Source organism: Marmota flaviventris, chromosome 3, assembly GCF_047511675.1.
Source record: "Marmota flaviventris isolate mMarFla1 chromosome 3, mMarFla1.hap1, whole genome shotgun sequence".
In the NCBI taxonomy this organism is placed as follows: Eukaryota; Metazoa; Chordata; class Mammalia; order Rodentia; family Sciuridae; genus Marmota; species Marmota flaviventris.
The window spans coordinates 118,126,273-118,142,137 of record NC_092500.1 but is presented as its reverse complement, the minus strand read 5'-3'; the positions used below and the strand labels follow the sequence as shown (position 1 = coordinate 118,142,137).

At 51.8% G+C, this 15,865-nt stretch overlaps 1 protein-coding gene across 2 annotated transcripts in view; it reads right to left on the bottom strand.

Moving 5' to 3' along the window:
• Positions 1–696: 696 nt before the first annotated feature.
• The window catches only part of Iqsec3 (IQ motif and Sec7 domain ArfGEF 3), a 103,112-nt gene continuing 87,943 nt past the window's right edge, over positions 697–15,865 (bottom strand). Inside the window, exons 8-14 of one of the 2 annotated variants that reach the window (XM_027951245.2) lie at positions 13,463–13,602; positions 11,780–11,905; positions 9,301–9,400; positions 8,836–8,997; positions 6,533–6,625; positions 4,508–4,557; positions 697–1,125 (exon numbers count right to left, since the gene is read on the bottom strand). In XM_027951245.2, coding sequence (XP_027807046.1) covers positions 697–1,125; positions 4,508–4,557; positions 6,533–6,625; positions 8,836–8,997; positions 9,301–9,400; positions 11,780–11,905; positions 13,463–13,602 — 1,100 coding nt within the window. Of the gene's footprint in view, positions 1,126–4,345; positions 4,421–4,507; positions 4,558–6,532; positions 6,626–8,835; positions 8,998–9,300; positions 9,401–11,779; positions 11,906–13,462; positions 13,603–15,865 lie in introns of those variants that run through there. The other variant, XM_071609222.1, reaches the window with a different exon arrangement.

The window sequence follows — 15,865 nt, the reverse complement described above, 5'->3', positions numbered from 1 at the left end:
AGATATATGATCCAGCAATTCCATGGCCCTGTTCATCTGGCCCAGAGACAGCGGAGTGCTCCCCTTTCCCTTTCTTGAGCCCTCCTGGAATCAGGCCAGCTCAGGAAAAGCCCCAGGAAGAGGAAGAGGGGAAAGACATGGTCAGAACAGCCAATGTCTTTGGGGGAACTATGGAGAAGCTCTCTGAGACTGCCAGGCCTGGGGGACAGGGGCAGCAGAGAAAGTCCCCCTTCTCACATCTCCCACTCATTGGTACCTCCAGGGACCAGGGTCTACTCTCCTCCACTCAGCCACAGATGCATCTGGTCCTGGGGCTGTGAGGCAGCTGCTTTCCATCCAGGGCTCTGCTGCTCGCCACTGGACACTAATAGACTTAGAGCCGGCCACCTGTTAGTCCCTCATCTCTATTTTTCTTTAATTCACGGTCCAACTGGGGAGAGTGGTAGCCATAGGAAGAGGAGGTGTCACCTCATCTGGCCATGTCTCCCCCTCTTGGGGGAAGGGGTGCTCAGCTGAGTAAGGGGAGGATGTTTGGACCAAGCAAACCCATGTTCCAGGGATTGGGGTTCTTTCCAAAATGACAGTGATCAGTGACCAGGAACACATCGTGCCAGGGTGTGGGGAGCAGCGAAGGACAGCCCAAGTCCCCCCCAGTGGACAGCTCTCCTAGGACAGTAGGGTGCTGGGGGACAGAGTCTACACCAGGCTCCTTGAGCCGCTGGAATAGCGGCGCCGATGCAGCAGGGAGCCCGGTGGGCAGAACTGGTGTGGGTGGTTGTAGGGGGGTGGGGGCGGGGGCAGTGGAGGCTGGTGGATGACCTTGACCGGGGAGCCTGGGCCGCCCAGAGGTGTGGAGCCACAGGAATCAGAAGAGGATGAGGCGTAGCAGGAGAGAGCCTGGCTCAGCAGGGGCTCCATGCGGGCCAAGCAGGGCTTGTCCAGGACAATGACCTTGACAATTTGCTGGCACTGCACCAGGGTGCCTGGGGGCGTGGGTGGCGGTGGCAGCGGTGGGGGCTGCTCTCTCAAGGGGCTAGGCTGCAGGTCTGGCAGCTGCGGTGCTCCCCTCTCGGCCCCCAGCCCGGGGTTGTGCTGGGACGTTTGAAGCCTGTTGTGAATTGACACCTAGTTTAGAAACAGCCAGAGAAGCATGAAATGTTACAAGACTAATTCCCAGCTGCTAGGACTGGCTACCCTGAGCCTCCCTTTGACTCCCTCCCTCCCTCTCAGCCCTTTCTCTGACCTGCGACCCATCTCTCTACCCAGAGGAAAACTGGTTCTGACTCTGGTTCTTGTGAGCAGGGACAGAGGAGGTAAGAGACTGTCCACAGGCAACCATAGCACTCCATTCCTCAGTTTCCTCATCTGTGAGATGGGTTCTGCCCGAATCTGCAGTCTGATTTCGTGGACTTGCTGGGAAGCTCTAGGTCAAGGGCTAATTCCTTCCTATGACCCTCTGTACTGACCAAGCTTGAAAGGTAGGGGTAATGATCTGTATCTGCTCAGGGCCTCCCAGACACTATGTAGACACTGTCCCGGATTGGGCACAGGGGCAGAGCCTGGTGTTTTGGATTCTTCAATCCCATTTCCTCTCTCCAGCTTCACTGTGCTGTTGACCTAAAGGTGCCCCAACTTCAGAATGCTGGGGACCCCTGAAAGGGGTGTTCTGGGCCTACCCATCCTCCTAGACTTCAAGAACAGCCCAGGCAGCCAAGGGCAGAGTCAGGCCCCACCCTCCTTTCCATCTCAATCTGGGCTCTGCTACAGGAAGGGAGAGGCTCTCCTGTTTATCCCTTGGGTGGAGCAGGAAGAGGTGACCTGGATGGTACTTGTAAGACTATGGAGGTCAGTATGAACTTCCCTAGCCTCATCCTGCTAGCAGGGCAAGGTGGAGAAAAATGGGTGGCAAGGGGGCTAGATTTTTCTGGAAGGAGAAGGATTTAATTCCTTATCTTGTTCCATGCCACACCCAAGCCCCCAACCTGTAGATATGTCACATCAGAACCCTCTACAAACACTGGGGCCTTTTGAGCAGGGTGGGTGGAACCCTTTCCCCTCTCTGAGGATGCTTCCTACTGGGCTGTCAGCTGTCCCTGGGCACCACCACCTGGGGCCAGTTGCTCACAGTGCAAAGGAGGACACTGAAGCTACAGGGAGGGGGACTTATCTCAGGCCTAGACTGGGTGGTCCAATCCAAAACTGTCTCTGAGCCCTAAACCAGCATTCCCTAGTTCTGTTTATTGCTAAAGGTATAATTTCAGGGACCCCTTTTCTGGAAATAGGTCCTCCCAGTGGGTTGCTTCTCTCTCAAGGCTCCCCACCTTTGTTTTCCCCTCAGGATTCACAGGCCCCACTGCCACCCAGCACCTTACAGGCTTTATCCTTCACCCTCAGATTCCTACTGCACTGTCCTAGGCTGACTGTCCAGGTCTGAGATCCCCCTAAACAAATGGAGGTGCCTCAAGATACATGGCAGGAGAGGGCACAGCTAGGGCTTACTCTTCCTTTCACGGAGCCTCTGTGGTCCTCATCTTGGCAGAAGCCACTGCCGGAGGTCATGGGCACCTTCCCCCACTTGCTTGTATTTTGAACTATTCCCCAGGAGACAAGTGGCTTGAGAACAGCCAAGCTAAGCTCAGGGCCCATCTGCCTCCCTGTCCCCACCTTCACAGTGCTCCCTCTCAGGGAGAACACCTGGTCACTCAGCCCAGACCCAACCTTCCTGATCCTCCTCCTCGGCTGCTCCCAGGAGGCCAGAAGCTCTTGGCTTCTTCCAGAATCTCCCTCCACCTCCTGCTCTAGTTCTCCTCTGCTGCACTGCAGCCCCCACCCCAATCTGGGTCCTTTATTTTTGATGGTCAGTAAGTGAAAAGCAGGACGTGACAGCAAGATTCCCTATCATTTTAACCCCCTTCTCACCTCCCCGCTCATGAAAGAAAGAGAAGAGAGAGGATGGAACATGAGTAGCAGCTCAGAATAGCTCAGAGAAGATGGAGAAGCGCCTGCCAGAGGGGCTCGGCCAGGCAATGATGGAGGAGAGGGCAGAGGACGAGAGCTTGGGGTCCAGCTGAGAGGCCATGGGGTAGAGAGGCTACCCTCTGTGCAGGGGAGCAGAGGCTGGCAGGGCCCTGGAGCTAGCTGAGGGGTAGCAGCCTTGCAGATAGCCACATGGCCCCTAAGGGCAGGTAGGAGGGGAGATAGGGTGTTCAACTGGGGTCTTCCTTGGGCAGCTGGGGCTAAGGCTTGGGCAGGGCTGGCAGAACAAGCCGCTGGGCTGGTAACTGGGCATGTTTATCTGCAAGGCTGAGAATGGGCAGCTGCAGGAAGATGGGGAGAGGTGGGTGGGGGATGGAATACCCACCCTGGGGGCTGGTCAGCTGCTGGGGCAGGAAGCTCCTCCGAGTAAAGGTGCCTCCTCCAGACACACGTGTGTGGGGGGTGGGGGCCAAGGGGACAGAGAAGAAACTGATCTCCCCAGGACATCCTGTGGCTTCCCAGGACTTGGGCAGGCTCCAGGTGGGGCTCCTCCCTTATTTAGCTGGGTGGGAGCCTCCACTTTGAAGTGGGGGTTGGGAAAGGATCATCTGTATGTGCAGTTAGAGGTCCCCAGGGGCCTGGCAGCAAAGGAGTAAGGTTGGGTCTCACAGGGGTGTGAGGATCCAGTGTGGAGGGCTGGGACCCAGCAACATGCCAGGGCAACTCCATGGTCCCCCACAGGGGAGACACCCTGGGGCTGGCAGGGACCAGATGCTACTTCCCCAGTCCCTTCCTGGGTGGCTTAGAGAGGGACACCACCCTCTGCCTCCAACACAGCTGGTCTTAATATTAATCAGCTCTTCCCCCAGGAAGACCTCTAAGATGACCCAGCCCAAGTCTGACTCCTTTTTTCCTGTGCACATCACTGTCCCCCGGGGGCCAGCTTTCCGGGGGACCAGATGTTCTGAGGAGAAGCTACTCCTCCCCCCTTGCTCCCACTCTCAATTCTCCATCTTTCCTAGGAGGTATCCAAAAGGGCTGGTCTGCCGGAGAAATGTTCACTTTGGGGATTTAATGGGTGACTTTCTAGAGGGAACCCAGGCTCCCTCCTACAGGGATGGAGGACCTGAGAAGGGAATAGTGGGTTCTCTAACACAGCAAATACTGGAGAGCAGTGGAGAGTCTGCTGGGGAAGTAGATACGGGGACAGCATGGGTGGGAGGGACACGGGGGTGTCATGGGCTTTGTTTCCATGGGGCTGGTCTGGGAGCTCAGCCTTGGAGGGCAATGGGCAGGGAGGGCTGGGCTGGGGAGTGGGCAGAAAGTGCTTGTAGCTTAACTGGGGGCTGGAAGAGTGGCATTACCCATGCTAGCAGTAACTTTTAATTGTATCTCTTGAAATTGGTAAAATGGTGAGTCGGGCTGGGGAGGCATTGATTAATACCTGAGAAGAGAAACAACAGAGACGGTGAGAAGAAGGACAAGAGGGGCACAGACTCACTCACCTGGACACAACCAGGCCTCCACTTACCTCCCCTGAGCTCTCCACCGGCTTCTCCCCCAGCGCGGCTTCCCTTTTGGCTTTGAATGCAAACAGCATAGGCTCATTCTCTACCAGTCCTGGAGGGAAACCTGGCCCACCCTACTCCTCCCCTCCAGCATCTCTGTTGTTGGCTGTTGAGGGCAGCAATACCGTAAGTGCCATCTGTGCAGATGACAGGCTGCACTGTACAGGTAAGAATCTCCATGCAGCAGGAACTCAGTTCTACCACTCAGTGGCTGTGTGATCTGGGCAAGATGCTGCATATCTCTGGGCCTCCACACACTAGCAGATGTCTGATGTTGACATTGTGGAGTCTAATTCCCCACAGTCAAAGCCTTTCCAAAATGGACTAGGAAAGCTGGCTGATGGGGTGAGTCCTGGTTTGTGGGTATCATGGTAATCTGCCTCCTTCACCCACAGGCCCCTTGAGGGAGAAGCCTGACTTTGTTTCTGTCCCTGTGACTTGGTTGAGTGGTGAGGACTTGATCAGTTGAGGCCTTCACAGCTCAAAACATGGTGCCCCACACGCATCAGAGCCTATAATGGCCTATAATTACTAGTAAGGCATTCTGCCTAGCCTGGCACAGCAGCAGGGACCCTGCGGACCCCCAGGGACAGCTTGATGACTTTTCTGGCTAAGTCACTGATAGTTTCCACCCACCCCCAGCAGGAGCCCCTCTGATTTCTCAACTCCTGGGGGGTGCCAGCTCCCCTTGCTAGTGTACAGCCCTCTGTTTTCCAAAATGCAAGAGGGAGCAGCACCACTGTTTGGGAAAGAGAAACGCCTCACTGCTGAGGCCACCGATGGCCAAGTCCCTGAGGATGTGCTGGCCAAGTCCCTGGGGATGCGCATCCTGGCCTGACCTGTGCTTGCAGCTCCCAAAAGAGAGGCCAGCGGGGATACAGGCTGTGGGTGAGAAGGGGTAAATCACAGCTGAGGGCCGGCTGTGGGGTTTAGACCGCCCTGCAAAAAACAGTGACCCACGTCCTATGACCTTATAGAAACAAAGGGGCCCCCTAACAGGCTGGGTGGAGAATTATGGGTGCACCATGGCAGGTCCAACCATCCGCAAAGATGACAGTTATAGTAAGAATCTCCGTGCAGCAAAAAGAGCCCCATGTCTTGCTCGGAAGTGAATCCTAAGTCCCAGCTGATGTGACCAGTCCCTATATCTGGGGACAGCTATGGAGGGTTTGAGACCACATGGAACCCACTGGAGTTTCTCAGCTCAGGCTGACACCTTACTATGACCCTGGTTTTCTGGTGTTCCATGTAGAGCAGCAGATACTCAGTAGGCATTTTTTGAACATGACACTGAATGACTGGGTTATTGAACAGTTCTCGATGTTTGCTGGGGTTCTGTTGGGAAGGGGTGTAAGTCTCATGCCATGTCTCCCCATTCCTTTTATTTGTTGCTGGTGGAAGGGAGGTGGTGCTCCCTGAAAATGATGAATAAAGTCGGGGCAGCAGATAGAAGGAGGGGGCATGGCAGGGGTTGGGAGAAGCAGGTGTAGAGACTATGGCAAAAGGGACATGTCTGAAGCTTATTCAACTTGGCGGGGAAACAATTCAATTTGAAGGAGTTGAGTTTGAGGCTCATCTGGATCTTGGGGTAGGCTGACCTGGGCTTGGGGCTCATTAGGGAAAGAATAAGGCTCTGCACCAGGCACAGCAAGATTCAAGATCAGACCCAGACCCTCCTGGCCATCCTTCCTTATTACACTGCTCCTCCCATCGGGGCCAGGACTTGATTTCTCCAAAGTGCATTGTGACATTTCTCATGGGCTCCAGAACTCTGGTGCAGTTTGCAAAATGGATAGGTTTCTCTCTCACCTTCCTTCTCATTTCCCTACTGAAGCCCATGAGATTAAAGACAGCAACCCTGGAGCTCCACAACAGAAAGAAATGGCCAGAGAAAGGGGCACGTTTCCCACCCAAATCACCCAGGAGCCAGGTGCAAGCGCCTCAAGTGTCCATGTGGGCCAGGGACCGGGGGCAGAGCTGAGGCTCACCTGTAGGCGATCCTTGCTTCGACTGTGAGTCCACCTGGGCTCCCCCAGGCTTGAAGGAGAGCGTCTTTGTTCCCTGCTGCTTTTCCAGCTCCCCTGAGGAAGGTAGAGGCCATGAACAGACAGGAACCCTAAATTCTACCCCACAGAGGTGAGCAAGGAAAAGTGGGGAGAGCCGGAAGAGGACTAGGAGAGCCCTACTACATGCTACAGGGAGGGACCTTAGGGTCTGGCATGGCACTCAAGGTCCAGTTAACTCTTCTCTGGGGCCACAGTCTCATCTGTACATCGGGATGGCAAGATCTGCTGGAATGCCAGAGGGGCAGTGGAAGAGGCTAGTCTGAGGAAGGTGATGTACCTGGGCTGGAATCCTGGCTCTGACGCTCCCTAGCTGTGTGGCGTTAGGCAAGTTATCTTAGCTTTCTGTGCTTCTCTGCAGGGAAGACAAAGTCGGTATATCTAGTCCATCCACGTGTATCTGGAAGAACTGAGCCCACCTCAGCTACTGGGCTTCTGCATGTGCTCAAAGCTCTCTCTCAAGAAGGAGATTCCGCCTACCTGGGCATCTGTAGGGCTTGCACAGCCCGTGTGGCCAGGACATCTATCTTGGCATTCCACTTTAATGCCTCTCCCTGGACTGGAAACTTGTTCCATCTCGTCCTCCCCGTGGTGTTAGAAAACTGCCAGTCACCATCACTGGAGCTCCGACAGTCATTATTAAATAACTCCTCCAGCTTCTCTGTTCCAGGAGACATAACTCAAGTTCCTTTTATTAAAGCTGCTCTCCTGGGTTCCATTTTCTGTCTCTCTGGTTGTCTAGAATCCAGGGACACTGAACTGAAAGCCCCCAAACCAGAATAATCTGTCCCGATTGCCTGAATCACAACATCCTTCAAACTTCATATTTTTACTGAACTGAGAATTGTTGGACAGTTCCAGAGGGCCTTCTGGGCTTTGGAGAAATTAGCATCATAATTACATACAAGAAATCTGCAGAAACTGGGTGCGGTGCTTGCTGTCACTTACCTTGAGAACTTGGACACCTTCCTTAAGCTCTATTAGCTTTGGTTTCCTTGTTTTAAAAATGAGATTAATAGACACCCGTGGAAAGTGGTTGTGAAAACTGATAGGCTCTGCCTACAGCCCAGTGCCTGGCATGGAGTGATGCTCAATTCATGGTAGCTGCTACTGGCTTCCATTTTCTCTTTCACTTTCTGACTTCCTCTCCTGCCTGCCCCATGGCCAGCCTATCATCTCTCCTCCCTTTGTCTTCACCTGAAGACCGAAAAAGGAACCTAAGCCTTTCTCCCTGCTCCCTTGCCCTGGCCAGCAGGAGGGGATGTTCCCCTCTGGACACAGCAGATCCTGACAATATCTGTTCCTCAGTTGCTTTGGGAAGGGATTTATAGGCTGCCCCACAGCTGATGGGAAAAAAGATGTCTCTTCCAGCAACTGCTAGTGCTGGGAGTGTGCAATGGCTCCCCAGGGCAGTGTGGAAGCCACCTGAGAAGTTTTGACCATAAGAGACATGAAACATCCTTGAGAATGTTCTAGAACAACAGCTAAGGTGGCCTCCTGGGAATCCACTCCAGCCCCTGAAAAGAGTCTGTTTGTGACAGCACAGAAGTCAAATGAGCAAACAATGCAAAAAGGAATGCGCATGTATTTAGCCCCACCATGCAGTGACCTAAGCTATATCTGGTGGTTTTTGTTTTACTCTGATTTCAATTATTTTCTTAGGAAACTATAAACAGAACATCTTCTCCCAATCTCAGAGTAGAAAGAACAAGAACCTTGAAACCAGACTTAAAATGCAAATGCCAGTTCCTCCACTTCTCATAGACATGACCTGGACATACTAATTCCTTCTCTGAACCTCATCTCTAAAGTGGGACAAATACATCTGTCTTCAAGGTCACTGCAAGGAATAGCAGAACATAGATAAACTGCCTTGCACCTAGCAGGTGTTCCAAAAATGATGCCCTGTCATATTGACCCCCTGCTCAAAACCCCTCACCTGGTGTAGCTTGGTGGTGGAGTGGTTGCCTAGCGTGTGTGTGTGAAGCCCTGGGTTCCACTTGTGTGCACTCTCCAGTGTGCCTCATTTAACTGTAAAGCCACACCCACATCAGCCCCATTTGTCCAGCAGCCTGCGGTGGTGCTGGGAGCGGCAGAGGTGGGGAATGTGGGCGGGTCCAAAGTGGGGCAGGAGCAAAATGGGGCTGCTCCCAGGAGCAAGAGGCATGTCTGTCTATAAACTGGCCTTGCTGGCCACCTCGGGGAGTCCCAGGCCACTGTATCCTTACACTCTATCCGGATCTGCTCCAGTTCTGTCACCTCAGCGATGGACTCCTTCAGGTCCTCCACGAACTTCTGCATCTCATCAGAGCCCAGGGCACAGAAGTGCAGCATCTGCTTCTTCTCAGAGCCCGAGACGGGGGTCACAAGTGTGATGCCATGAGAGTAATCTGGAAACCAGCCCCAGGACCCCAAGGGTTGTGAGCAACAGCAGCATCAAGGGCTAGAGCCAGCCAGATGTGGGGAAGGCATGGAGTCTTTGTGTACTTGCCCCTTCACCTGCCCCCCAGCCCTTTTCCCTCTACTTCCCCCACTCCCCCATGTGCCTGTCTCAGGGTCATTTATTCATCATCAAGGCTTATACTCCAGACCTGGGGATATAGCTCAGTTGGTAGAGTGCTTACCTGGCATGCACAAGGCCCTGGGTTCAATCCCCAGCACTACCACCAAAAAAAAAGGGGGGGGGGGCTTACACTCATTCTCAAAGAGGTGGAACTGCATGCCCAGCAGGCCGACTGACTTGCAGAAGGTGTATGTGGAGGAGCTCTTCTTTTTGGGGCACAGTTTGAGAATCTGCCAAGAGAGGAACAGGAAAATTTACTGACTATGGTGGATTCCTGACAACATGCATATGCACACACACATGCACCAAAACCCAGGGACACTTGTGAATACACCAATCAACCCACAAACACACACACACACACACACATACACGTGCATGCATTCAAGATATATTCACACACATATATACATGTACAGATATACATGTGTGCTTTTCACTGATGAAAACCTACCTGTGGCTGTTGCCTCTGCACTTAGAAGCCAGTCCCATTTCCTGCCCTTGCCTGTAAGCCTTACTGGATCTGGCCACTGTTTACACTGGCTTTATGAAGGAGCCACACTGTTCTCCTTTCTGCAGCTTGAAAAGGGGCAGCTCAGGGCCTTTGCACATGCTGTTCTCTTTCTATAGTTCTTCCTGCAGCTTTGTGTGTGGCTGGATTACCCTCATTACTTAGGTCTTGACTCAAATGCTACTTCTTTAGAGATACCTTCCTGGATCATCCTATGTAAAACATAAACCAAAAACAAACCAAAGTCCTCTCCCTTGACCTCAGTCTCTCTGATCTGTCACCCTGTTTTATTGTCTTTGTAGCACCTTACTGCTATCTGATATTCTTTTTCATTTATTTGCTTAATTGTTTTCTCTCTCCCTCTCCTACTAAAATGAAAGTTTAGCCAGCCAGTTGCTCAGTATATAAGTATTTTATTAGCACCTCCTCTGAACTGGGCTCTGGGATTACAGGTGTTATGGTTTGGATGTAAGGTGTCCCCCAAAAGCTAACAAGTGAAACAATGTAAGAAGGTTTAGAGGAGAAATGATTAAGTTGTGAGAGTCTTAACCCAATCAGTGAATTATCCCCTGATGGGGATTAGCCGAGTGGTAACTGAAGGAGGGCAGGATGTGGCTGGAGGAGGTGGGCTTTGGCGGCGTAGCTTTGAGGTATATATTTTGTATTTGGGAGTAGAGTCTCCCTCTCTGCTTCCTGATCAGGTGAGCTCTTCCCTCTGCCACGCTCTTCTCCCATGAGGTTCTGTCTCACCTGAACTCTGAGGAATGGAGCCGGCTGTCTATGGACTGAGACCTCTGAAACCATGAGCCCCCAAATAAACTTCTCCTCCCCTAAAATTGTTCTGGTCAGATCTTTTATTCACAGCAATGAAAAAGCTGACTAAAACAACAGGAGGGCACAAGAAGTGCCCCTGCCCTCAAGATGTGGTGCTGGAGGAAGACCGTCAAGATGTAATTCAGTCAATCAATAAAGCATAGTGAAGAAAGGGGTAAATAAGGTAATTTCAGAAAATGGTGTTTTGAAGAAAATGAAACAGGGTAAGGAACAAAAAGTGACCAGGCAGTCTGCCTTGCTTGGTGGGCAGGAGGGTCTACCTGGGGAAAGGTATTTGAATTGAGATTGCATAGAGAGGGCAACTACCACACCAAGGTCGAGCGGAGATTCCTAAGTGAGGGAGCAGCCAGAAGACAGTCCTGGTTGGTGGGAGCAGCCCCCCTGGGGCCAGAGCTCTGGAGCAGCCCCAGGAGTGCGTAGGAGATGCAGTCCAAAGACCTGGGCCCTCCCCTACCCGGGGAGGCCGTTTGGAGCCCAGGTGGGACCTGATGTGCACTCTAGAAAGATGGCATCACAGCCTGTGGAAGGAGGCCTTTGTGGTGGGGTGCCAGTAGACAGTGAATGTCCCTAGGGGAGGCTCTCGGGGTGGGATGACATGCGGCAGTGGAGGAGTGAGAGGGGATGCCCAGGAGGCTCTGAATAGAGAGGATGTGGGTGGTACCACGGGAAGATATATCTTGTTGAAAACCTGCTCACCCCTGTTTCCGGGCGCTTAGAACATGCCTGGCACATAGTTGACACTGATTAAAGATCTGGTGACTGCATACTTGTTTTCAAAAAGCACAGAACCTCCCAGTCGTGTGTATGTATGTGTATGTGAGCAGGATGCTCACGTGCAACCGGCGCCCACCCAGCTCTCCCCAGACCGAGGCGTAGCACATGCTCCAAGTGGGCCCACGGTCCCTGCCGGGCCTTGAGACGTGAAGCACATTGCTGTGCTCCCCGTCCCAGGTTTTGTCTTGTTTTGTTTTGGAACTTGGAATGGCAGATGGTTTGGGGTCTACTTCACTGCCACCTTGGTGGGTCTCTCTGCTTCAAGTAGGAAGGGTCACATTCTCCTGAGCTACCTCACACCCACGATGTGTAAATGCCAGGAAAACGGTGACTCAGGCACGGCGTGGAGAGCATTCTGTCTGCGAGCTCTGGCCCCCCCACCCCTCCACTTCAGAGTCCCATTCCAGACTGAGCCGGGAGGGGGGCCTGGGGCAGCTTCAGCCCTGGCCCCGCCCCGCCCCGCCCCGCCCGGCCCGTCCTCTCTGCTCACCACCAGCAGGTCGTTGAAGAGGAACACCTCTCTCTGATGCGCTGCCTGCTTCTGCAGCTTGTTCACGTCGGTCACCTCGAAGAGCCGGCTGCAGCAGACGAGCCGGCGGTGCGGCACCGACAGCACCTGGAACCCAGGCGCCGGCTGAGCCTACCCTGCACCCATGCTAACCCTCCTCCCTACCCCGCACCCCGCTCCCAGTTTCCAGCAGAGGAGCCGACTCAGGAAGAGGGGATGCCCTTCTGCCATTATAGCAGGGCCTGCACTTGACCCTTAAACTTCTTCTCTCCTCATCTGGGGCCTTTTCCCTTCGTCTCACTTCTCGGGGAGCAAAGCCAGAGGAGAAGGGGTTCATTATGCTAGAGGGAGTGAGGAGATTAAGGAGTGGGGAAAAGAACTCCAAAAGAGCCATCAATTGTTCGCATCCAGCCACTGTCAACATTTTCCATTCTGTGACCTTAAGGGCATCCCCCCCCCCCTTCCAATGATTCCTCCATCCCTTTCTCTACTGCACACCCAAATGCAGGTGTGCAAGAGCGAGGAGATTACAAGGACACACGAACCTTCTCTAGTGGGTAAGAGAAGCAAACCATTTACAAACCAGACAGAGGCCTAAGACCTCAGCCACCAAGGCACTAAAGCAGACTGGGAGTGGGAGTCTAACAGAGCCCTGGAGGAGGCCCCCAAGTTCTCCAGCCTGCTCCCCAAGCCAGCCATTCAGTCAGGAGGGACTGGAACCTGCTCTTCCTCCTTTATATTCATGGTATAAAGCACTTCTGTGCCCATGTGAGTAGTGCTGTAATCTACCCAGGATGCTCACTTGAAAAATCGTTGCACAAACTCACATTAGCTAAGTTATGGAACCAACTCAGGTGCCTGTCAATAATTGAATGAATTAAGAAAACGTGGCATACATACACAATGGAGTTTTACTCAGCCATAAAGAATGAAATTACGGCATTTGTCAGTACTTGGATGGAACTGGAGGACATCATGCTAAGAAATAAGCCAAACTCAGAAAAATCAAGGGTTGAATGTTTTATATGTGGAAGCTAGAGCAAAATAAGGGGAAAAATGGGAGCGGGGAGAGTCTGATACCAGAAGAATAGAGGGAAGACCAGTGGAGTAGGAGGAGGAGGATGGGGGGAGGGGAGGAATGGGAAGGAGAAGGAAATGTGGAATGTATTTGACAAAATTATGCTGTGTGCATGTATAAATAGACCACAGTGAATTAAAAATATCATTACACACTTGGAACACATTGCCTGTGACACAGGTTACAATGAAGGGGCACCTCCATGGTTTGAGGCACCAGTCTATAGCCCATTTCCAGGAATTCCTGGTATCCATGCCATCCTGGAAAGGGATTCTAAACTTCTCCATCTGGCCATTCAGATACTTCAACCTTATACCACAGGGCAGTCCTTCTTGACATCTCAACCATAGTCTGTCCTGCTGTGGCAGCTGGTGGTAAGAGGCAATGTGGATATTATGCAAGGGAAAGAACAAGGCGCAGCACCTGACACACAGTGAATGGATAACAGAAAAGTGTTTTTAAAAGGTAAGGAGGAGAGTGGGAGGAGATGTTAGGAAGAAGGAAAGGAAAGGAGATGTGAGATAGGGGTGGCTTGGTAGCCATGGGAGAGGAAACCAAATCCCACATGCTCCGTGGTGGACACTTACTGTCTTCATGCCCACAATGGACTTCTCCACCTTGGTGACATACGTGACATGATCCTCATTGGACTTGAGCTCCTTCTGCTGAATCCTCTCATAGATGCCTACTACCAGCTCCCTGGGGATGTCAGCACCATCATCCACACCTGCCAACAGGGAGGGGGAGCAGGAGGAGAAGAGGGGGACAGTGGGGTTCAGAGCCCTGGACCATGGGGACAAAACCTTACCAGACAAGCTCAGGGAGGGTGGCCCTGCTCGTGTCAGGCCCTGCTCCTGTCTCTGTTCCAAAGCCTTCAAGAGCTGGTTCCCATCCTCTTTAAGGACACACTCCTCAGGAGGTATGACAGCTACGTATGGCCCCACGGCATTTCCAGGATCATCTGCTGATGTGTTCAGTCAGAACCTCCACTCTCACCTGGCAGGACCCTTTCCTGATGGCCCAATACAACCTCCATGTTCCTGCTAAGTGTCTTTGCTTCTGAGGTCCCACTGCCTTCTGAGGATCTGTCTTGACCTCCCCCAGCCCCACCCCAGGAGCATCTTTAGGATGTTCTGTCTTGTTCTCTTTAGGATCTCCCCGCCCCAGGCCCTCTCCTCCAAAAGGGAGTATGTTGTTGAGTGATCTTTGTGGAATGGGTGACAAGATTCTCCCCTTACTGGGAGCTTTGGAGGGGGTGGGGGACAGGCAGCAAAGAGAAGCTGGTAGGTTTCCTGTGGTGACCCAGGTAATGAGGCCCTCCACCCTGGCTCCTATGTCCCCGTGAGGTCCACACTCGGGCAACGAAGTGTCCTAGCAGGAAATAGACCCACGTGAAAACAATTTTCTTTTGGAAGTAGAAACAGGAAGTAAGAAGTATTTCTTCTGTATATTTTCCCCAACCCTTTCTTATTTTTCTTTTCTTTTTTTCCCAACTCTTTCTTTAATGTCTACATGCTTCTTTTATAAGAGGGAAAAATTAAAAATAGAAGGACTTTGGCAAATGCCCTCAAAGGAGCTTTCCCAACTACTGAGAGGACGTCATGCCTTCTAACTCCCTATCTTGTCATTCCTTCTTCCATGTCTGATCTTGGTTTTTAAAGTCAGGCAAACAAGTGCTGCAGCATCCCAGGGGCCTGAAGAAATCAGGCTGTGGGTGAGAAAGAGCAGGAACACAGGTTCTCAGTTCAAGACTACCTCGATGCTCTCTGGATGCCCAAAAGGCCTAGATCCATCAAGAAAGACAAGAGGGAAAGGGACAGAGCACCCTGGGGTCTGGCAAGTGGATGAATAATGGGATGGATTAGCAAACCTAAGACAGCTGAAACCTAAACTAGCAGAGGTTAGAAGCCACCCAATACCCCACAGGTGGCAAAAGGAACTGGTGGCAACAGGAACCCCAGAGAGTGAAGTGGAGGTGAACTGGAGATAAACACAGGTGGAAAATGAGCTAGACAGCTGTCCTGTCTCCTCCTCTTTTCAGCAGATGACTGGTACTTAATCCTGAAGAAGGGCTAAACCAGGAATTTGGGGCTGGGGCAACTCAATCCCAGCCAGGGGTGGGACTCTGTGCTGAAAACAGGAAGATGAGGTTGATATCTATGTATTGAGAGACCTTGATCTCATTTCCCCCAAAGATCTCAGAACACTGGCAGCCAGAACTGTACCCTCTGAACAAAAGGTTGGACATTTATCTTCTGGTAAAAATCAACCAATAGAAAAGAAAATATCTACAGATCCTGCAGTAGCAGGTGACCAGGGAGCATCTTAACTAAATCACCCAAGAAAGGCCACAAGTGAGCAGGCCTCACCTGCACCCACACAGCTTTAGATCAGCTTTTCAGTAGCTCCCTCTTGACTACAGACAACCACATTTCATCAACTATGTTTGGAAGGTCTGTAACATAAAAGAGAAAGAAATAAAAGGATAACTGGAAAAAGGAACCCAGAAGGAACAGGCAAGCAGGTAGCCAGTAAAACAAACAAATAAGAACATATGAATATCTTCAAAGAGCTACGAGAAGATATTGCAACTAGTAAACAGGAATAAAATGCTATAAGAGAAGAACATTCAGAGAACAACAACAACAAGTTACTGGAATTGAAAACAGTAACAGTAGGAATGAAAAATTTGGAAGGCGGCTTTAAAGTTAAAGCTGAGGGACATCTTCCAGAAAGTCAATCAAGAAAACAATGATGGCATATAGAAAACTATGAAGATTAGAAGATCAAGTAGGAGACCCAAAATCTTAATAACAGGAAGTGAAGAAAGTACAGAAAATATGGAGAAACTAAATGGTGTGCCCTGGTGTCCACGGGTTCTGTGTCTGTGGGCTCCACCAACAGACAAACAGAAATATTTCTAAAAGCCTGCATCTGCCCTTCCTTGTCATTATTCCCCAAACGGTGCTATGTAAACAGCAAGACCACTA